The 23,737-nt window shown below is 43.3% G+C and overlaps 2 protein-coding genes across 3 annotated transcripts; one reads left to right on the forward strand and one right to left on the reverse strand.

The window, feature by feature from the left end:
- Positions 1-3,859: 3,859 nt before the first annotated feature.
- On the forward strand, positions 3,860-7,948 carry si:dkey-183n20.15 (RING-HC_RNF170 domain-containing protein). Its single transcript, XM_055057738.1, has 6 exons — positions 3,860-3,947; positions 4,287-4,441; positions 4,675-4,774; positions 6,054-6,127; positions 6,216-6,326; positions 7,103-7,948. Exons 2-6 carry the CDS (start codon positions 4,367-4,369, stop codon positions 7,448-7,450), a joined length of 708 nt encoding a protein of 235 aa, XP_054913713.1. The 5' UTR covers positions 3,860-3,947; positions 4,287-4,366; the 3' UTR covers positions 7,451-7,948.
- An 82-nt stretch (positions 7,949-8,030) lies between these two features.
- pfas (phosphoribosylformylglycinamidine synthase) lies at positions 8,031-22,274 on the reverse strand. Of its 2 annotated transcripts, XM_055057718.1 has the most exons (28): positions 22,133-22,274; positions 20,761-20,885; positions 20,544-20,679; positions 19,568-19,673; positions 19,285-19,483; positions 18,071-18,176; positions 17,853-17,993; positions 17,652-17,776; positions 17,435-17,563; positions 15,749-15,886; positions 15,113-15,241; positions 14,937-15,010; positions 14,698-14,854; positions 14,557-14,618; positions 13,516-13,677; positions 13,172-13,408; positions 12,849-13,079; positions 12,529-12,709; positions 11,725-11,808; positions 11,432-11,587; positions 11,043-11,162; positions 10,225-10,370; positions 9,941-10,148; positions 9,454-9,545; positions 9,263-9,377; positions 9,031-9,180; positions 8,587-8,727; positions 8,031-8,390 (listed from the first exon to the last, which is right to left on the reverse strand). In XM_055057718.1, the coding sequence occupies exons 2-28, from the start codon at positions 20,879-20,881 to the stop codon at positions 8,080-8,082; spliced, it is 3,957 nt and encodes a 1,318-aa protein (XP_054913693.1). In that variant the 5' UTR covers positions 20,882-20,885; positions 22,133-22,274; the 3' UTR covers positions 8,031-8,079. The 2 variants fall into 2 exon arrangements, with proteins under 2 accessions (XP_054913693.1, XP_054913702.1); XM_055057727.1 differs by lacking the exons at positions 19,285-19,483; positions 19,568-19,673; positions 20,544-20,679; positions 20,761-20,885; positions 22,133-22,274 and adding an exon at positions 19,090-19,246.
- Between the last annotated feature and the right edge of the window lie 1,463 nt (positions 22,275-23,737).

Consider the following 23,737-nt stretch of genomic DNA (forward strand, 5'->3'; position numbering starts at 1 on the left):
GCTGTTGCTTGCGGGAGGACCAATCAGCATTCAGTTCAGATATGATTGGCAGCTATTTATACACTTTCTAGCCAATGAAAGTGCAGCATTGGGATTCTGAATACGCCTATGTGATTAAGCGATTAAAGCGTTTTACCCCGCTTTCACTGATCAAACGACTTTTCACTCGATTATTGCGCTTAAGGAACATTTCTAAAATACCCATTTTCAGGATGAAATCACCTCTAAAAATAAGAAATAAATACTAAAAGGAAAATAATAAAAATTTAATTCTTTGTGAAAACAAGTTATCACAAAGAAATGCTTTATTTACCTAAAACGAGAAGATAAAAACCCTAATATATTTATAGAACAGGATTTCATTAATTTATTACATCAGCAACAATATTTTATTGAAGTTTGATTTGTGCTGATTATTTATTTGAAATAAACCCCCATCCATAGAGTTAGTAGAGGTTGGAAAAGCTCATTGGTTAACGCTGAGAAAACTAAAACTTTGGGAATGTTAATCCATTTAGCTGTAGATTATGTTATGGCATATCAGCACTGTACCCTGGCAGCCTCAAAATTCCCCAAACAATGCAGTATCTTGTGACAGGCAATCATTTCTGATTGTGCTGTGCTGCATAATCACATTATTGAATAATAAATTCAGATCAAGTTGATTTTAATTGCAAAGCAAATAGTTTGTATGAAAGCAAGACTGGGTTTCTAAAAATAATAAATATAGTTGAATTGAATGCATTTAAATCTGAAAATGCAGCTGGGTCCATTAAATAATCAGAAGGGCAGATATATGTTGACACACACACACACGCACAAACAACCAAAAACAAACTCAAAACTTTTAGTGTATTTAAGAGCAAAACCCAACAATGAAGTTTAAGGTCTGAGAAAATAAACAGAATAATTAAAAAGCTGCATGCATGTCAGCTGCTGCTATGGAAGAAGTCTTCTTCTTAGATCCATCTGACTCCTCAGATCTGGATAGGGTTTGATATCACCAGAAAATTATTGAATGAAATGGTGTGCGTGTGTGCATGCGTGCGTGCGTGCGTGCGTGCGTGCGTGCGTGTGTGTGTGCGTGTGTGTGAGAGGGAACACTGACCATTACCCATTCACCCTGGGTGGGAGCGGTTCCCCTCTTTGCCAGTTTTAAATGTCAGCTGCGGTTTGATCTGATTTCTGCCACTGTGTGACCCTGACCCTTACTGACCGATAGCGACTATTTTTAGATGACCTGAAGCCAGCGGACTCTCCGGCTTTTATCTGGGGTGCCAGAGTAAATATTAGCCAAGATATTCCTGCATTGCACACACTCCTGAACTGTGTGAGGCCTGTCATGTCCAAGTTCAGTGTCAACTTCTGTGAAAGAAATACTGACGGTCACATCTGACATCCGCTGCATTATCAAGAGCACCGTTTTGGCTTGTTTACTTTGCAAAAATTTAGTTTTCAGACTGATATAACCCCATTGAGGAGTTCTCCATCTCTTGGTTTGCTGTCGACACGTCTCCCTTTGGGTTGAAAAATTTGTGGTTGTTATTGAATTTCGTGATACACCATGATGACAGAACTAGTGTGAAGTTAGTCTGATTGTAGTGACCACTGTCCCACTGACCTTTCATCCTTTATCTCTGTTTGTCTGAGCAGTCAGATCCAAGACTGGTTGGTGTCTTTTTCTGTAATGAAAGCTGAGTTGCATTTAACTCATTCCCACCATTTAGTCGTTATATGGTTTCGTTTTACAAACGAATACAAAAGCTCAGAAGTTTTGTATTCGTTTGCCACAGCTGACTTTATCAACGTTTTAAAAGCAGCTGTGGGACCGCTCAGTCAAATTGAGAACATTACGTACGCACCAATCAGGCTTTTACAAGCGGCAGTAGTAAAAAAAGAAAAAACTACCGTTCCTGATTGTGATTTTTGCCAGATCAATTTTTCTTTCATATGTTAATGATGCACAAAATTTTTTTTTTCTAGACTTTGCTTGATTTGATAAATTATGTTGCATCATAAATCAGCAAAAATTCAGAGACAACTGCAAAAGCTGGTGTTCGTTTGACAAAAATTTGCATTTTCTCTTGGTTTTGTTTTTTATTTTTAGACTCTTTACATCTTGGATAATGTAAAGACAAGAGTCCTCCTGACAGTTAAGATAACAAGTATGCTCCTCACACACACACACACACACACACACACACACACACACACACACACACACACACACACACACACACACACACACACACACACACACACCTTTTCAAACTCTACTTAAAAACCTTGAGAATTTATTTACAGAAAATGACAAATGGTCAAAATGTAAAAAAAACAAAACAAAAATAACACACACACACACACACACACACACACACACAAACACAACACATATATATATATATATATAGATATATATATATATATATATAGATAGAGAGAGAGAGAGAGAGAGAGAGAGAGAGAGAGAGAGAGAGAGAGAGAGAGAGAGAGAGAGAGAGAGAGAGAGAGAGAGATATTACTTACATCCATCCATTGTCCGTACCCACCAATGGGAATGGCTCCCATCTCCTCTAGTCTTTGGGAAAGAGACAGGGTACACCATGGACAGATTGCCAGTTCATCACAAACATACACAGGATGAACATCCATTCAGAGACACACACGCGAACACACACACATGCACATACACACACGCACAGACACAATCTAACCATTATGATTTTGGACTGTCAGAGGACGCAAAAGTAGTTCTACCATAAAACGACAATAAACCGTTGTGATTTGATTGAAAAAAAAAAGTGCTACAGATTCTTTGAAAGAGGTTGTAGTTTTGAATCCAGTAGTAAAAAAACAATAAATAAATGCACAAAAACCAACCAGTCCACTGATGCATTTACAGATCAGACATGTGGGAGTTTTACTCGAGGAATAAAATGCCACATTTGCGTAACTTGCTTGCTTGCTGTATCTTCACCAAGCCTGTCAATGGGCGCTTCCTGCAACCTGCGGAGGCAACATGGAAACGGGCTTCCTTACAAAGTTCATGCAGACCTTGCATTCAGAAGATGTCAAAGCCTTTAAACCGAGGCCAAACAATGACTACCTCAACACGGGACTCTAAACTAGTTTTAAGTCCTCTGATCAGTGTAAGGTTTTTCTGAGTACAAGTCAGTGGCTTAAGTCTGGATCTGCTGAAGCCAGACTCTCTGAAGCAAATGTCTTGACTTCCTCTGAACCTGGTTTTTCTGACTTTCTGTGAATTGAAATTGGACCTTGAGTCCAATCTGGACAGGTGTTTTAAGGCTTTAAACTTATAAAAGCCTGCACGGGTCTGTGGGCAGCCTGGTTTTAAGTTCTCTGGTAAATAGCATCATTTCTGGTGCCCGCTTCATGGATTTCATAACCAGCAGTTCCCTGTGAGTGAAATATTGTGTGGAGAAGGTTTGCCAGAGCAAAGAAAAGTAAATGATTGGCTAAGTCAGATCCTACCCACCAAACAAAGCGTGGAAGGAAACTTATCTGATATGATCCAAATTGTCCATCAGTGACCAGAGTAAATAAAAGGAACACATGTTCCTTACTTATTTAAATCATAAACACTAATAATCACAGTCCAACGTGAACCAAATTAAACGCCTTCTTTGCTGCAGCTCCTCTAGAGTCTCATTGATCCGGGGCCACCTTTAAACCAAAGGGCCCGGGTTGATATTGGAGGGTGTAGTTAATCATTGACGAGCAGCTGGGATGTATTATCTGCTGCAGCGCTGTCAGGCTGCAGCACTTCACTCCCCGCTTGGAAACAGAGAAGGCGCCTTTCCCTCCTGAACATTTCTGCTTTTACGCGAGCCTTGCTGCGCACACCTCAGTCCAGGTTCGTTGCACTTCCTCGTGTTTTCCTGAGCGAGGACTAACAGCTGCTCTTTCCAGAGTGACACAGTTAATTCGTAAGTGTAGAAATGTAATGTTATGGGATTTATTTAGGACATTTTTTTTTCTGATCCGTTTATTATTTAACTTCAATCCTGTTCATTGTGGACGCACTTTGTACACGTAACGCTTAAAGTTGTCAAATGAAAGGCGTAAAAACACACTTTGGGTGCCTGTGTTAGCCTTTTCATTTTTTTTTTTCTCGCATGCATAAATGTAATCTTCATTGCGTCAATATGTGTGACCCACAATCAGAGTAGGTTCAGGCCTAATGACTCTCATCAAGCTCCAGTCAGTAGTGGGGCGTCACTGGCAGCGACAAGAGCTGTCAGTCATGTCCATGTCTCATCTTGCAGGCCGCTCCATCTGCGCCCTGAAGATCGAGTGGGTCAGGATCGCCTGGCGTCATCCCACCTGCACCTGTGAGCAGCCAACAATGCGCGCAAGCTGCCATCAGGTGAGCGTCGCGCTTACGCACAGCCACGACCACAATTGCGGCTTCGTTCAGGACGTGATTGTCGTCCGACCTCGTGATAATCACAGCTTTTATTAGGGGTTGTGATCGGCTGTTGGCAAACAGTCCTGCAGCTCCTCATGTGAGCTAATTGATCTAAATACAAAGTAACAAAAAACAAAAAAATCCGCTACACTTGTTCAGAAGGTTTTCTCATAATCCTCAATATGCTATATGCGTTTGTTGTTTGTGTGCGTGTTTGTGATTTCCTTGCGCGTGTCTCTCTTCAGGAGCCTCGTGCATCCATGAGCTCAAGAGACTCCCACTGCCCAGTGTGCCTGCAGACGGCCACATTCCCAGTCCAGACCAACTGCGGCCATTTATTCTGTGGTACGAGATCGCACACACACACACACACACACACACACACACACACACACACACACACACACACACACACACACACACACACACACACACACACACACAGTGTGACCCATCTCTGCCACTCTTACACTCCAGTTGCTGAACGTTTTCTCATAACTTCAAACTTCAATGTATTTTATGTGACAGGCAAAACACAAAGTCCCGCATAACTAAGTGGTGGTAGGAGAGAGACGTTTTTTTTATTGTTTGGAAATAAAAGTCTGCATCAAGATAAAACCAAAATTAAATGTTCTTTGCACATGCAAATCTTCATATGTGGTTGAAAGCAAGAGCTGCACGTCATCCTGGAAATATGGTGGCTGTGATGCTGTAGGGATACAGGCCAATTTAGTGGAGCTGAGGTTCATTTTCCAGTGGGACAGTGTCTCTAAAGCCAGAATGATTTAATCAAAAATACACTCACAAGTTAGAATGGCCTCTTCAAAGTCACTCTGACCCATGTTGTAAATAATAATGGGCAAAATTTAGTCTCTAGATGCTGAAACATGGAATAAATGTACTTCAAAGTACCAGAAGATTGCTCTACGAAGTATTTTTTTTTTAATTAAGTCTATTCTTTTTTTCCTTTTTTTTCCACTTCATGGTTATGCGCTACTTTCTGGTAGTCTATCGCATACGTTTCCAAATAAAATGCATGAAAGTTTGATTATGTAAAGGTAAGGAAGTTCATGTGTAAATGCTGGAGCTAAGCACAGTATATTGTTGGTCAACAAGTGATTCAGAGTCGGTGTACAGCAGCTGTAGGGGCCCTGATTGTGGTTTATTGATGCTCAGAAGTTCACAGAGTTCATCTTCACTTGATAAAACCAAAACTGAAAAATTATCAAGTCCTAATAGTAAGTAGGACTTGATAAAAGTCCTGTTTATTCTTCTGAGTAAATGAGTGAACTTCAGCCAGAGAGCTTTAAAACTCCAGCCAGGCTTTACTTTATCAACGTTTCTCGCCTCCTGCTGGGAAAGAAATCCTTTGGCTTCTATATTAGGAAATCTTTGCCTCTGGATAGTGATAGCGTTTATGACATAAACCCACTCCTGTTTAACCTTGACACTATCAGCTACTGATTACAAAACACATGATCTCCCCCACGTTCACTGTTAACGCCCATATCTCAGTTACAACCGCTCTGCCAAGACTCTTCACAGACATTGAAACACTGAAACTTTGCTTGATCAACTGACATTTTAAGACAAACGTGTTAAAACGTCGTGCTTGTTTCTGCAGCTAACTGTCTGCTCACCTACTGGAGACACGGCTCCTGGTTGGACGCGGTCAGCTGTCCTCTCTGCAGACAGAAGGTAGACTGACATAACAGATTTATCGTTAATCACCAGTCGCGTGGGGCGCGTCAGACCTGTAATAAAAAGCGGCCCGTGACTCTTTCAGGTCAGCGTGCTCTGCAACCTGTTTAAGGAGAGCCGATCAGATCAGCAGTCCAAGAAGGTTCTCGGGGAAATCACGGACTACAACAAACGCTATTCAGGAGCCCCGCGAAGGGTGAGTGTCTGCACAGGGACTCCCTTCTTTCACAGCGCTGAATGCAACATCAGACGAGACTGAGACGAAAATGACAAAATTTCATTAACATTTGCATACAATGGGTAATGGGAGCACCTCTTATGCAACCTCAAGATTTTATTTCATTCTAAAAATAAAAAATAAAAAAAGGCAGATGAAAGAGGACCTGGTTAACACTTGACAATGGCAGAGGCAGAAAGTAATTGATTTCCCAGAAGGCTCTCCTTCACATACAGCTGTTAGGAAATAGAAATGAGCTTCTTGGAGGACGGAAGCATGGCAGATTAGTGAGACACTGAATAGAAGCAGATGAACTTTGAAAAAGTACCTTTTAGAAAAGACGATGCATTCAGGACCAGAATAAAGTTGTCCCCCGCCACCCCAAACAAAATTGATATTAATTAATTGTGCTATGTTTGCACTGGTTTTGTGCAGCTAATATTTTTCTTACCTCAACTTTATGTTTTTGATTTTGTGAATGTGGGGGTGCTGGTTGACCTTTGACCTCTGGAAATATTCATTAACACTTTTAAAACGATAACGGCGCACACACATTCGCCACCATTTTTGTTTTTTCTAGTTTTTTCAATTTGTGCAAAAAATACACATTTTGATCTCAACTGATCAGAACAGACCACATGGACCAGGTTTAACTTTAGATTTGCTCTCATGCCTTTTTTTTTTTTTTTTTTCCTGTGCAAAACCCTCCGACATGTCTTCCAGTCTGACTTGATCCTTGTCGTGTCCCCCTCCAGATGACAGACTACCTCTGCGACGCGCCTCTTCTTCTGCAGTTACTGGCTCGTAACTGCCTTGGCCCCATGGGAGGTCTGGTCTGGCTCTTCCTCTTCAGGGTGGCTCTGTGCTGCGTGGGGACTGTGGTGTCCATCTCCTCCTCTCCCTCTGTCGACCCCGCGCCGTCGTCGACCCCCCTGGAAACGGACCCCTCTCTCTGCGGGCTGCTGGGGGTTCTGGACGACCTGGTGGTGGTCATTCTGCTGCTCCTTTGCGTCATAAACGTCAACCAGCACATTGCACCAGACGGGGGACGGCACTCTCCGAGCAGAACGACCTCACAGGGAGTCATGGGGAGCTCGTTGTAGTTTTATGCTGCTCGACCGTAAAGACGTTTGAAACGGACTTTTATTGGATTTTTGCTCTCTGCCTCGTTGGATGAGCAGATGAGAGATCAATGGAGTTGGACGCCATTGATCCCCTCAGACTGTGGACTTGTCGAGTGTTTACAGAGCTTATGTAACTGTGATGTGTTCAGATGCAGTGTGGCCATTGGGCTGTCTTTCCTGAGCTGACAAGCGTCAATTAGTTGCTGCAATATTGGAAAAGACTTTTTAAATCTCAACCTTTAAAGTTCTACCTGCAAATGTAGCAAGTTGCAGACGGTCGTCATGACCGTACTCTGATGTTTTCCTTGTATATATATGTGACATTGTGTGAAGCTGTTTTTATGCTTAAAATAAAGATTATTTATTGTAACGTTCATCTTTATTTAAGTCCCAGAAAAGTTTTTTTTTAAAACAAATTTATTATGAAGATGAGTTTTAATTGTTTCAAGGATGCAGCTGATCCTTTCTGCAAACATAATTGGTGTAAGATGATTCAACATGTAAATATTTGAGTTCTTAACCATAAAACCGTGCAATAAAAACACAGAGACGTGTAGCATGAAGTGAAAAATTGAATCCAGTAATACTTGACCAGCAATAGAATCACATTAATCTGAGTTGCTGCACCAGGCGGCTGCATTCCTGAACATGCGCAGCCAGGGTGAGGGTGAGAGGTCAGGCCTGAGGTCCCGAGGGGCCCAGGGCCACTGCCAGCCGAGGGTGCAGCGCTCCGGGTGGGGCATCATGGCCAGGTGCCTTCCGTCCTTGGAGCACAGGCCTGCAATGCCCTGAGGGGAGCCGTTAGGGTTCAGAGGGTACTCCTCTGTGGGGGAGCCCTGGTCGTCAAGGTAACGGACAGGGGCGAGACCGGAAGAGGTGATCAGGTCTTGGGCCCGCGGGCTGCGGAATCGCATTAGACCTGCAGGATGGAGCGGACAAACGTCAAACATGGCTGCTGACTCTGAAGCGACTCAGGCAAATGAACTTAACCTACGACTGAGAGCAGAGCTGCTCAGGAAGTAAATATGCAAAATATGCAAAACCCGTACAGCAGTTAGTTATTTTCACTAACTGCTGTACGAACCCAAAGGATCCGATGCGGTTCAGAGTTTTACCTTCTCCGTGAGCGACCCAGACTCCCAATGCGGAGCCCTCCATGCCTCTCAGCCAGATGGACGGCGACTTCTGGATCCCAACGCTGACAAAACGCGACTCGAACCGCCTGGACCGGTTGTGGGTCAGCACCACTTCAGAGTCTAACCAAAACAAGTACATTTTGATAAAGAAGAAGTAATAAGATTTCTAAGCAGCCTAATCGGCACGCATATAATGCTTATAATGAGTTAATCGAAAGATGGTTGATCTTATCGATCGACTAACATTTAACTGATAAACGTCTATTTTCTCAAAACCCTAAGGGGTGAAACAATTGTTAGTTTTAGCCCTAAAATAGTTGGATTCTTTTTCTGTCACTGAATAAGACATTTCTGAGCTCCTACATTTGGATCCAAGACAGTCTGAATATTCTTTGTTAATGAATGTTATGCATCTGATCTCACCTGCTCCTTCCTGTCCCTCTCCCACCCAGCCCAGCAGGGCGAGCAGCTGGCAGCCATTGCACACTCCCAGACTCAAGGTGTCTTCCCTGCGCTGGAAACGCTCAAATTCAGCTTTAGCCTTGGGGTTGTAGGCCACAGTAGCAGCCCAACCTGAAGAAAAGAAAGAAACTGTGACTAGGAGGAGCCCTGCACCTGAAGGCATCCTGTCATGAAGCGATGCTTCATGGTTCACCTTTAGCCGATCCCAGGACGTCTGCGTAGCTGAATCCTCCGACGAACACGACCGCCTTGAAAGCTTTGAGGGTTAAGGATCCGGAGCAGAGGTCCTGCATGGTGACGTCCCAAACCTGCACAGCCAGGGTTACATTTAAGCCAGGAAGGGAACCCGCATGACGCTCTGATTGAGAGGCGTTTGTTATTGACCTCAAAGCCCGCCATGAACAGAGACACGGACATCTCTCTGTCTCCATTGCTGCCCTCCTCTCTGATCACAGCGACGCGTGGCAAACCTGCAGCTGAAGGAAGAAAAGCAGAAATTACTGACTCAGTAAACTTAACGTCAGGATTACTTTACCATAAAATGTAAAAACTTACAAACATCCTTTTACCCCTTCAACTTTTCAATATTTTCTAAAGTTAGGAGCACTAACTTTAATGTAGTTTTGAAGGATATAGAATAATAAATCAATTGATTTTTATTTGTATTAATAATACTTGGTAAGTCTTTGTGTTTTTGCAATATGTTTTTTCTTCCATACCCCCATTAAGCACTTTATTTTGTTAGTCTATCCAAGAAAATTTATAATTGCAACATGACACAATATCAAAAGTTAGACACATGCAAATATTTTGCAAGAGAATATTTTATAATACCAATATAATCTTATATATAATATAATATTAATCTTACCGAGCTGTCGCATGCTGGGAATTTCAGAGGGGTCAAAGGTCAGCTTAAAGTAAGGTTGTGTCCTCTTGGAAAGCCCTTCCTCCTCCTGCTTCACGCATTGCTCATCGGCTTGGAGGCGCTCCAGTTGGAAGCTTGTTGCCTCCCAAACGGCCCTGAGGTCGGGCACTGACTCGGACAGAACCTCCTGTCCGTCCACCCGGACCCTGACCTGGGAGCCGACGGGGGGAAGAGAATCAGTCAGCGTGAGAAGAAGAGGGTCTCGGCACGGTCCGCGGGTGTCTCACCGTAGCATCTGGTCCGAAGCCGCAGGTTCTGCCGATGCGGTGGCACCGCAGGCCTCCATCCCTGTATCTCTGACAAACGGCTTCTAGATCAGTCTGAGAAACCTCCAGAACCAAACCCAGCTCCTCGCTGAACAGCAGCTCCATCACTGCAGAGAAAACAGGGAGCAACACAGTTTTACGGAATGAAGAAGAGGAAGGAGAGTGAACACTGAGCAGGCTGGAGCAGAAATCCCGACACAGGATCTCTGCAGGTTTCATCAAACTTTAGGGCCAGTAGTTAATGCATTTAAGGCAAACATTTTTTTTTTTAAAGAGAATTTTATGCATTTTAAGGTCTTAATTTTAAATACTTTTCAATATAAAAAGTTATTTTTCCATTCAGAAAAAAAATAACTGAATGGATACAATTTAATGCAAAAGCTGCTTAAGTAGTTTAAGTCTAAGTAGAAATATTATAATAAAAATCTGATCTGATTTTCTTACAATAGTATCTGTGAGGAAGTTGGTGGCATTTAATTCAAGTTTTTAAGACTAAAACCCCAAATACCTGTGTAAAAATGAAAATATTTCTCACTGTTTTGATGGATGCATTGTTGTTCTGATTTGAATCCATAAAGAAATTCTGGATTTCAGCTCAACAGCAGAGCAGAAGGAGCAACACTTTGCCTCCAAACATTTTAGACGCTTATTGATTCGTTTCTATGGATCCTGTGGTAAAATCATGAGCAGATGAATGTCTGAAAAAGTCTCAGCAGCATAAGAACCTGAAGAGGCCGAATGTTTTATGACAGAGAAGCAGAACAAATCCATTCATTCACCTCCGGATCCATCTGAAGAGAGCTCAACGTCAAACCCACGGTTCCCGGCAAAAGCCATCTCCAGCAGGCAGGAAATGAGGCCGCCGTCGCTGATGTCATGTCCTGCGCTGAGCAGACGATCTGAGCAAAGAGAAAATAAATTTCAGCTTTGTAATAATAAAACTGAACTGACACTTTGGCTTCTGAAAATCACTGATGGAAATCAGTGGTAGCTTTTTATGTGCTGAAATAAACAGCCAAACCAGCAGGGGGCAGTTTGGTCATGGTACGACGATAGCTAATGAAGGAAGAGTTGGAGGAAAAAGTGAACCTGAGGCAGACTTAACCAAAGCAAACACTTGCATGTGCTCATCTGGGTATTGAAAGTTTGAATGTGTTGGCAGACTGACCCTCTATGAGCTTCTGGGTGGTGGTGAAGCAGGCGCTCAGGAACTCAGGCCGGTCCAGGTCTGGACAAACGTCCCCCAGCTGGCTGTAGCACTGAGCCAGGGCAGAGCCGCCGAGACGATGGTGGCCTGAACTGACTGGGACCCACAACAACACGCCTGGAGGGGTAAACAAAACAAAACAAAACAAAAAACACTGTGATGGTATGGAAAGTGCGGATTAATTCAGGTCAAAATCCTGCTTTCAACCAGTCAGAGTGACAGATTCGTCCTTTCTTTCTGTCGGCATATCGCACCTTTTCCATCCGGATCCTCGAGATCCGGCGTCACTGTGGCGGTGATGTCAGGGCAAACGGCATATGCAGAAATAACCAGAGCTCCTGGAACAGATTAAATCCTGTTAAATTCAGAAACTCATACATTATGAGTACACAGATGAAAACAGGATGAAACATGCATACAGTAGAGACAGGATTGTACAGGCATTTCCTGGCTGTTTTTATGGGACGCATTTTATGAGGGTGAGCAGATGAAGTGCTATTAGCTCATGATGGAGCAAAATATTGTTCAGCAGCACATAATGTCAAGTGACATATTGATTTCAGGGTATATTTAATTTACTTTAAAGGATAGAAGGTTTGATTGCTTAAAACCAGAACAGACTGCCCAAGGTTTATAGCTATGGATGACTCAGAGAGAAAATAAAAAACTGGAGAACATGTACAAAAAGACGGTCGATACAAAGAAAAATCAGACTTTTAGCATCTGAAACAGAAAACCTTTCAGACAGCAGCGAATGAGCCGAGGATTTCTAAGGGAGTCGGCCGATGTAATACTAATTTTAGATTAATATTTACTTTTGAAAAATAAGAGGTCAAAAACCAGACTGCTACAGAGACTTTATTTGTGTGCAAAGCTTTAGGTTCAATCTTTTTCTTCTTCTTGCAATGCTGTCCTTGTAAAATCTGTAAAAAAAAATTCTTTGTGAATTCTGTGGTGCATAAATAATGATGAAGAACGTAAAGGATGATTGATGCTCAAATGTGCTTCCATAAACCATTTGTGGATCTTCCTGCACTGAAGGAGTGAAGTGAGAGTACCTGGCGCTTTGACCGTCTCTGTCCCCACTCTGGCCGCCATGCTCAGAGAATCCTTGCCCCCATCGATGGCCACTCCCAGCTGACCCATGACCTCACACATAGCCTTGCAGGCCTCCCACAGACACGCCCCCTCACCGGGCAGCTTGGCGGCCCACATCCAGTTCCCGCTGCACTTCACATCCTGAAATGTGACACGGAAACTTGGAATATCTCAGAAACAGAGCAGGAAGTGACCAACAAAGTCGTCGTATCGGTTGGGACTCAAAGGGGTTTGCGATTTCTTTCAGCTTGACAACATGTTAGTATTTTGGTGATCTCACCTTCAGAGCCGTGACTCTGGCAAACAGCAGGTTGGTCAGAGCCTCTCCGACAGCCATCCGGGCCCCTGCTGCTGGACAAACCAGGCCTTTGACCGGTTGCTCCCCGATGGCCGTGGCCGCCCCCTGCAGGCCGAACGGCGACAGAGCCACGACCGCCACGTCAGCCAGAGGGGTGTGAAGGGGGCCGACGCACTGTTGCTGGGCAACCAGGCCAGTCACAGAGCGATCCACCTATAGGAGGGAGGTAGCAAAGTGGGGATAAGAGTCACAAAATGCAGGAACAATAATTCAAAAAACTGAACTATTTTGGCAAAAGACACCACCTTATTGGTCAGGTAGCGTTTAGACGCCACAGCAGGCAAACGTAAAACCCGCTGCAGAGCGTCTCTGACCGTCAGCTCAACAGGAAGGCTCAGGGGCAGGAGGGTGGGGGCCAGGCGCTCCATCCGAAACTCTTTCTGCGGCATTTTGCCCAGAACCCACTCCAGCTGCAGGTCAACAGGATGGCGGATCCCGTCTGCCCGATCGCCGTCGCTTCCCTCGTCATTCACCAGAACGATCTGTGTGGAAAAAAACAAAATATCAAAATAAACACACATTAAGATAAACAACCTGGTGACATCCCGGTACAATAACGCCGCAGAAAACAAAAGTTTGTGAGGCGTGCCTTTCCGTCTCCTGTGATGAGTCCCACAAAGTCAACAGGACACTTTTCCCGCTGACAAACTCTCTCCAAGTACGACTTGTCTGACGGGCGCAGCAGCAGAGCGTTGCTCTCCTGATACTCGGCCCCCCACAGCTCCAAAACACTCAGCGTGGGGTCGCCTTTCTGCACACACACACACACACACACACACACACACACACACACACACACACACACACACACACACACACACACACACACACACACAGAAAAATAGAGGGACTGATGCGTTTAAACCAAGATAAAACTAATTACACTTAAAGAGAAAAGTTGCAAAGGATAACCATTTTGTGATTCTGTATTTTAGTGATAGATTTTTGTAATGTGGTTTTGTGTTGAGAATTAACAGTGCCAGATTACAATAAATAAATAACATGAAATAATTTCATTTTTTACAACAAAAATCATTACATTTAACTGAGGCTCATAAAAATAAGTTTTTTTTAATTACACATTTTGTTAATTTATTCATTAATTATTTATAATTTGACACTATTCACTCTCCATAGTTTTGATATTTCTTATTCAGATTTAAGAAATATAATTTAGAAAGATTTTTTTTTTTAAATTTTCTGATCTTTCTGTCATTATCAATCCTTTATAGTGCTTACACATTAGTAGCAGAGGCCCAGCAGTTTTCAGTGTCTTTAGCACCTTACAATAGCAATTAGCACAGCTAGTCTTACTAAATATTGTGTGTATTCCTTGAGAATGTCGATATTTTCTTTAACTCTGACATTTCTTAAAGGCTCTTTAAAATAAGAATGTTTCAGGACAGAGATGTTGAACTCAGTTGAATGAAACTAAGCAAATTGTATTCCACTGAGCCTTCCTGTTATCTGCTCAAAGTCTTGATCTTTCCTGCAGGCCATATACACCGACTCACCTTGTGAGTTTCTGACCGGACGGACCTGAAAGCCAGAGGCCGGCCAATTTCAAGGAGCAAAATAACTGCATTCATGTGCAAACCAGAGCAAAGGCTGAGACGTTTGTGTCAATTACCTGGAATTTACTGCAGTAGATCACAGCCCCCGCTGGCTCGCTGAGCTCCTTCAGGACATTACCTTAAGACGAGAACATGCGTCAGCGCTCGGCCTCTCATTTCTACGTTTGAAATGCCGTCAAACTCCACGAAGCTCGAACCATTTCCTCCTGCACCCTGATCGTGGATGCTGCAGATGGGGTTGCCGTTGCTTCTTTCCAGGCATGCCCTGAGAGCGCGGTTCATCTTCTGTTCCATCTCAGCATCTCCCCTCTGGACCGCTCCCAGGTCCCTCTCGCTGCAGTTGTCTCCTTGCACCTGCAGAAAGAATATAGTTTTCTTGTTGCAAAAATCATTAGCGTCCCGTAAGCACGCTGCCAGCCATTTCCGGGGTTCACACTTGAACAGAAGAAGCCGCTCCTCCTCCCACCCCGATCCGATACACCGGCCCGCCGATCTTCACCACCTCCATCCCTGATTGCAAACAGAGGAGACGGAATGACTCACCGATCGATGTGCATGTAAATATAGCTGCAGAATTGATTGCTCGAGTTCACGCAGACAGTCCAACGTTACCGGCTTCTGCCTCTTCTTTCTTCACGTAGGCGTCCTCGATCGATCCAAGACCACCGCTGAACATGATGGGCTTGATCCATTCCCGCCGCTCTCCGTTAGCCAACTGCATCCCAAAGGAACGGGCAAAACCTAGAAGAAGAAGAGTTTAACATAACCAAACATGCCACTGAAATATAAGTTCATCAAGTCTCTCCTGAAATGTTTGTATGGCAAGCCCCAACATCCTCAGTACAAACATTAAATATTATTGCAGAAAACAGTCAAAGATATCGATTAGTAAATTAATCTAAAGTTGACGGATCTTATTGATAGACTAACAATTGATAAGCAGCTGTTTAAAAGAAAAAAACCAAGAGAGTCAGCCATCTTTCATAACAAATTTTTCAATACATGTGGAATCAAAAATAAATAATAGTGCCCTCTGCTGGACGGAGGCCAAACTACAACGTAAGAAAGTCTAAGCGAACGTTATTAGTTAATTGATTGGAGTTACTTTTACTCTGATAAGTAGAACCTTAAAAGAGTAAATGCGATTTTTAACAAAGGTGGTTATACTAAATATGCTAGTTTTACGTCGTTTATAACCTGAGTTGTGTGAATTAACTCGAACTTAAAGAACAACCTGTCTTCTCTCACCTGAGAGGACAGGTTCTCCAAACTTGTTGCCGTAGTCTGAAGCTCCATCGCTGGCTTCGATGGCGACCTGCAGCGGAGGCGCAAAGCTGGATGGATACTCCCAACCCTCACCTTCGTGCTCCCAAGGCAGACTGTACCCTGCAGGCAAGGACAGAGAGTAAAGTAATGAAACTGAAATGATTTTATGAATTATTTTAAGACTAGTTTTCCTAAATTACTATAATTTACTATTGTTCCTATTTATGCCCTATAAAACACTCTTGCCGGTGCGAACGCCAGCAAATCTCGCACACCATCAGACAACACAAAACGTACAGAATTTGGTTGAAAAAATGGAAAATTAGAAAAGAAACTGAACGAATATGTTCAGTCCATTTAGGCAATATTTTCTTCTTTTCTCTGCTCCTCATGTGCACTTCTATGACTTTATTTCAGCATTTTGGTCATCATTAGTATGCAGTGTGAAAATCTGCTGCTGCGAGACTCTGTCCACCTGGCTAAATATTACATTAGCATAAAAAAAATTCAACTTCATAACATGCATTAGCCAACAATTATTGCACTCCAAACAATCCTTTGCGATATGAGTATTGTACACAGCAATATTATAATGATGATATCACTAACATATGTCTAATTTAGAAAGGCTGATTGGAAAACTTTTCCTCTACAGGATGAATATTTCACCCTGACTTAGGTTTGTCAACCTGCAAGGCCATTATTCTGACATTTAGGAAAGATAAATTATTTTGGTAATTCTAACTAAACTAAAACAAGAGCAGTCCGGTCTAATTTAACTTCAGATAGTGAGGAAAAAATAAAGTTGTGAGTGTAAACGTCTGGTTTAAACTCTATGCTTTCGAAATGATTTACAGACCTTATTGACTAACTTCAGTCTCATTGGCCTTTGTTCGGGAATTATAGGTGAATCTCAGGTAAATAAGATAAAAACCTAAATATTCGCTTATTTCAGCAATTCAAGTGGAAAAGTTTAACTTATATTCATTTATTGCACATCGGATATTATAATTTGACTGCTTCTGAGAATACTAATGCTTATAGTTTCCAGCTAATGAAAATACAAAATTAAATTTCTCAAAAAAAAAAAAAAAAAAAAAAAACTGACTGCTTCCACTATCTAAAAGTATGACCGTACACAGCGGCTCTTGGTGTTGGGAGTCCACGCCTTGTGCATCGCTCAGTACCACATTTTTTCCTTTCACTCAACTTCCTCTTAGTTTATCTGTCAGAGGTAACTTTTTGTGACTGATCCTCCTTGTGCAGAATGTCAATAACTATCTGCGGATCAAGCAACAAGTCAACAATCTTCCTCATGATTGTCCAGGGCATTACATTACAATAAACATCCTTTGTCTTATGGTGATTTTTTAAATTAAGAATAAGATATAATTTTCCATATTAATTACAAAATAATCATACATTATTTTGTAATGTACGATTATTATATTATAGATTATTATTTATAGATTCCAAAGGAATCTATAAATGGTTCACTTAATTACTGTAGTAAACGTTTTGATGATATTCTAATATATCGAGATCCATCTGTACTTTATTTCTTTCCTTTAAGGATTTTAAAATGCTCAAAAAATAAAGTTTGCGATAAAGAAAAGTTTATTTCCTGCTACCATTAGAGCAGCTGATTCCCAGGGTGAGGTCAGCTACCTGGGATGTGCAGGTTTCCGAAGCAATATCCCGCAGTCCCAGCGACGACGTGCCCCCCTCGTCCGGCGCTCTGGACATCTCTGATGCGACCTCCGGTCCCCGTTGTGGCGCCGCTGAACGGCGCAACACCTGCAAGGTTCAGAGTTCACTAAGCATCATTATTTTGGATAAGAGCCACGCCGGGACCTGTGACCGGACTGGGGAAGTGAGCGCCGACCGGTTGGGAAGTTGTGCGTCTCGGCGGTGAAGATAACGTGTCGCACCGAGCGCCGTGTCTCGTACGGGCTCGCTTCCGAGGGGTCTGCTGGGTAAATGCACCGCAGCTCCCCGCCTCTGATGCCACTGAACACAGAAATGAAACGTTTCACGGAGCGGGCGGGGCCACGACCACAAGCCCACCAGCGTCTCCCAACGCCACCTGCTGTTGTCGCAGAACTTGATTACGTTGTTCTGGTTGCTGTGCCGCTGGGTGTCCATGATGAGGCTGAAGAGGGTCGCCTGCTGCTCCTGCCCGTCGATCACCATGCGCCCGCGGAAGAACCAGTGGCGGCTGTGTTCGCTGGGACGCAGAGGGACACACGTGGTGAAAAACAAAAACAAGGAAGATGCTCGCGGAGGGGGGATCCTCCGCCCCACCTGTTGGACTGAGCCAGGTCAAAACACTCCACGCTGGTGGGATTCCTGTTGATCCTCTGGAACATGGAGGTGTAGTAGTCCAGGTCCCAGGAGTCGAAGGCCAGACCTGCAGCACACACACACACACACACACACACACAGCAGCGTCAACACTGAAGCAAAAACAGGCAGCATGAACCGATTCAGGCAGCACACACAACACACACCGACACACACAGAACACACAGACACACACAGACACACACAGACACACACACCGACACACACATACCCACACAGAACACACACACGACACACACCGACACACACAGACACACACAGACACAAAGACACACACAGACACACACAGACACACAGACACACAAAGACACACACAGACCCACACAGACACACAAAGACACACAGACACACAGACACACACAGACACACACAGACACTGCTTCAAGGGAGGAGAAACCCAACACAGTCTGGCTCTGATGACTGGTAATTTGATCAAATGATCCCAGCAATATAAACTATGTTTTCCTCCACAGCAAACAGTAAAAAAAAAATTACTCAATGGGTTTGGCAAGATTTATGCCTTTTAATCCCCTGAATGTGACTGAATATAATAGAGCTTTTATAATTAATAGCAAAAACATCTTCCTGTGCAAAGTGAAGATGGCATCATACTGCCCTCCTCAGTGGCGGCCTATCACTTCAAACCTCACTAAATTACACAAAGTTCATGACTGGATTGTGACAAAATGTTTCATCGTTTAAGAGAAGCGAATGCCTTCACGCAGAACATTTTAGTTTCACCACCAAATCTTCAGCTTTGCTCCCGAGTCACAGCACATCAAGCATGTTCGGCCTGTTGGATGTCTGCTGGTTTCGCAACGTTAGCGAGACGCACAGAAGCAAGACACGTGCACACGCCAGATAATGAGCAGCGGCTCCATCGTCTTGTGACTTAAGCTAACTGGGAAAGTCATGCATCATGTGACGTTATGGCCTCCGTCAGCACACAGAGTACTTACAGACATCTGCAAGACTGGAAAGAGGGCTTGAAGAAAGAGACGAAAGAGAGAGAGATCACAGCAGGTTATAAACACCAGAGACTCGGTGTGTGTGTGTGTGTGTGTGTGTGTGTGTGTGTGTGTGTGTGTGTGTGTGTGGGGGGGTGTGTGTGTGTGTAGAGGTAAAAGCAGAGCAGCGTTTCCAAAACGCCTCACCCAGCTCGCGGTTGGCTGTCTCCAAGGCGGCGCGGCCCTTCCCCAGGATGTCCACCTCAAACACCGGCTGCGGCGTGGTTTCCACGGCGAAGGAGGTGATGGGATGTTGATAGACGCACTCTGTCATGCTGTCATGGAGACACCCGATCAGCTCCTGTATGTCTGCGCTGAGCTCGCCCGCACTCCGCCCGTTCTCGGCCTGACGAGCACACGGACGGGTCACTTCAGAGAAATAAATAGGAACAAAATCGAACGGTGACCTTGCCAGGTCATCGTCGGTGACCTTGATCAGAAACCTGCGGGACTGCTCCACTCGCGTGACGTTGGAGAGGCCGGCGCTCTGGCAGATGGACACGGCGTTTGTTGACCAGGCGGTAGAGAAGTTCAGCCTAAAACCACCCAGACAAAACCAATACATAATAAAGGAATAATAAATAAAAGATAAACCACGGATAATCTTGATGTTAATATTCTTCGAATTTTCCATTGAATTCAAAGCTAAAATGTTTAGGAGAGAAAATGCAGCACATGTTTATGTGTTAACACTTACAAAAAAACATAATCTGTGAAGTTCAGACCAATTAGCCGACCCACATTGGCCAGGAAAACACCTGATTGGTCCATTTCCACTTTAAACAATGAAATGAAAACTAATTTTCATTTCACTCCTCTAAAGCTCACCGCATTAGAATAGACTAAATACAAATTGAGGTTCAAAGCGTCGGGCACATCTAACCTCAGTGCATTCTGATGAATATGCATTGAAAGGAGCGAATGAATATTCATGTTGGCCTGTTAACCTCCCAGCCTCGTTACACGAATAAATGAATACATTTTCACCAGTTCACCAAGTCCCTCGCTACAAAACAATGAGCAGCGCTACAACATGAAACTGACCGGTAGGAGTTGGGGTTAAACTAACATTTTTTTTGCTGAGCCCGTGTGTGTGTGTGGAAGTGAGGCTTCACAATGTCTGTCCTGGGGACCAGATTCCAATTATAAAATGATGCTGGCTTTGCTAATTAGCACTCCAGGTACAGAGAAGACCCAAAGATAAATTTAGCTTTTGTTGCAGATGCGCAATCTGATGGTGGAAAAATTGGGGGAATTCAGTGGGGAATCAGTGATTATGTGGACTTGTGAAGAGGAATAGTGAAGCAACCCCATCTCTTTTTTCACCGCCCTTAAGGACGCTGAATACTTTTATACCGAAGCTAATTAAATGCCAGACTCCGGTGTGCAGAAGTCATGAGCAGCACCTCGGTCCGATCTCCACTAGTTTGTCCCCGATTCCCTCCGTGAGCCTTGGTTGGTCAGACAGCGGCTCTGCCTGCAGAGGAGGACGAAACAACCAGAGGAGAACCTCCTTCTGCTCCGCATCCAGACGCTCACAGCCTGCAGCGGAGATCGGGAAGAGCATTTAGGACCAGGCGGAAGGCTGCTGTTTCGAGAGCGAGTTGATCGGCGTGATCTCACCTGTCAGTTCCACGTTGTAGCACAGCTCGGTGGTGATGGACAGGTGAGGGAAGAGCTTCGCTGCTCTCTGCAAGGCTCGTCCAGTCAGAGCTTCGCTTCTGTAGAACCTCAGGACGGCCATTTTTCTGAGGAGGAGAAAGAAATCCAGTTTGCGAGGCTCGCTCCTGATAAACATTCCAACTTTTGAAGCAGGTTTGGAAAAAACAAAATGTTAAAACCCCACCTAGTTTATGTTTATTTTCTACATGTTCCAAAATTGCTGAAAACTCAATATTCAAGTTCATTTATTATCTGCGAGACATTTATGCTCAATACAGATTCTTTAAAGTTCAAGCAGTGATCGCTTTTCATTTTACTTTATTTGCAAAAATGCAAACTAAAAAATAAAACAAATGTCAATTCTTTGAAAGGCTCAATTGGTTGAACTAAGATTATCTAAAGGCAGGTGAGGTGATGAGGTGAAATGGCCCTTTTTGATTTCAGGGAGAGTTCAAATTGTTGGTTTTCCGACAGTGGATAAAAAATTTAAACAGAGCTGCTGTGGCAAATCAGGGTTCATATTCAATTCAAATTTAATTCAAAAATACTTTATTAATCCCAAAGTTAAATTAAATGTTGCTGTGACTCGTGTAAAAATTACTCAGAGTCACTGTAGCTGATAAAGGACGTACAAAACTAAACATCTGAATAATCCACCATTTTATTCAGATTTTTTTCATCCCCAAAATTATGAAATTTCAGAATCTAAACAATAAGCACAAATCATTCCTGAATGATAAACTTTGAAGTGGAACTGATAAATCGCAAAGTTTGTCTCCTCAGCTCAAGACCAGTTGAGCAGCACAGTTAAAGGCGACATGGTGATGAGGAGAACTCTGGTTCCTACAGATCCAATGTTGACAAAAGGCTCAGACCACTGATACTGAACCTCCCTAATCTGGAGAGATCTCAGATTAGGACTGTCCTCTGTTCTGCTTTGGCTGATCAATTCAAATTCATTCTTAAGCCAGACAACAACAAAACACTGACACAAAAACCACTACATTCAGTGATATTTTGATTCCTGTAGTTGCATTTAGAGGAAAACTTCTGCGACAAGAGGTTTCCTCATTTCAAAGCTCTTTCAGTTCAGTTCTTCCTCTCAGCCATGACTCTAAAGCTGGGAGTTGCAAATCAGGAGCTTTCTGCAGAAAACTGCAGCCTGCATCCAACACGCGCGCCACAGTTTCCACGGTAATTACAAGTTTAGCAATTAGCAACAGGACAAGAGCGACTTGCAAGACGATGAAGAGTAACACCACTAACATATCCAAAGGCTGGGAGTTCCCGGTTGAAAGCTACGGCTCAGAGAGTTAGCAGGAAGCTAACTTACGTGCAGCAGCTTCTCGAGATCAGGATGAAAAGCTGAGACCGCAGATCTAGACCAGACTCGTCTTTCCTGAGCGAAAGCGTGGAGGTTGTCCGCTTATGGATGGACGGAGATCAGCGCTCACATGTGCGCCGGGCTGGCCGCATCACGCATGCGCAGCTGGGGAACGTTGAGGGAAAACATCCTGGAATGTCAGACAATTTGGGAAGACCTCGAATGCATCACCTCACCTCACCACCGCGCCTCCCCGTGGCTACTGTGTGTAATGACAGATGCGCTTGATGCCAACGAGCCTTATGGAGCGAGAACTGTCATAATTCACAAATGCACAGAACTGTGGGGCCCCATGGTTTAATGCTACTGTTGGTCCAAGTGAAAGTCTGAATGTCTTTAACTTCTGTGCATGATGTCATCGGTCCTGTACATTGTGAATCTTTGGCATTTGTGAATTATGAGACAGTTTCAGCTCCATATGATTTCTACCCAATCAGACTTTTAATTTTTCCATATTGCTTAAATACTTAAAGTTATTCTATAATGTAGCTTTAAATTTTTTATAACAAATCAACATATTTTCCTGCTATTTTGTTGTAAACTGTATCAATCAAATTAACGTCAACCTATAAAACAAGCTTCGCCGTGAATCTGCCTCGGGTGACGTCACAGAAGGCAACTGCTCATTGTGCTTGGATTGCAAGCACAATGTGCTTTCCATATTTTTTCACTCTCTATTTGAGTTATGTATTTTTATTTATTTTTCATTTTTGGCACAAGTGGCCATTGTTAAACAGGAGGCAGGCAGGAATCAAACCCTGCACAACCGCGTCGAGGCCTAGTGGTTGTGCTTGCTCTACCATCTGAGCCTCCCAGAACCGCTTACATCATGTTCAAATTCCTCCTTCAAGTGTGTGTAATTGCACTTTGCAGAGCTGCTCTTAAGGTTTTAGAAGAAAGCACTGCATGGATTTTATGAAAAGTTTGGCAACATCACAACTCACGGGAACAGTTTGTGAAGAGGAACAAGCCAGACTGGAATGGACAACATTTAATTACCAAAGATTTTTCTTTCCAAGCCAAGTTGTTATAAATGCCATTTGGTCAGGTTGATGTGTTGCATTAAAATACTTTTCAATTTCCAACGATGCTTCCTGCAGACCTGCTGCATCATCTGCTACTTCTGCTGAAAATTGTTGTCCAGAAGACTTTGACAGGTTTGCAGGGAGGGCTGAATGTCTGCTGCTAATTCCTTATGAAAGGGTTTGTCGCTGCCCTGCATTATAAATGTTATGGTTTTGCCAAAGAATTTCACTTGATCTATCAGAGCCACAAATAATAAAGCAATAACTTTGCATCAAAAAAAGTGTTTGAAATATCAGTGGGCATTTGTTAGAAACAAAACCCACTCTCAAAGTATCTCATTGATAAATCACCTCAGGATTTAGGGATGTTTAGAAACTGGTTATTCTCAGGATGACATTTTTTTTAAGTGAATGAAGTTGGTGTGATCTTATACACCTAAGGGATTGGATATTTGTCCTCATGCAAAATAATGTTCTTAAATCTGAGCCAGCTTCTGAAAAGACCAGAACATCTTTGACAGAAGTGCTG

The sequence above is a fragment of the Poeciliopsis prolifica genome, unplaced genomic scaffold (genome assembly GCF_027474105.1).
Source record: "Poeciliopsis prolifica strain line A6 unplaced genomic scaffold, Auburn_PproV2 SCAFFOLD002, whole genome shotgun sequence".
Taxonomy (NCBI): domain Eukaryota; kingdom Metazoa; phylum Chordata; class Actinopteri; order Cyprinodontiformes; family Poeciliidae; genus Poeciliopsis; species Poeciliopsis prolifica.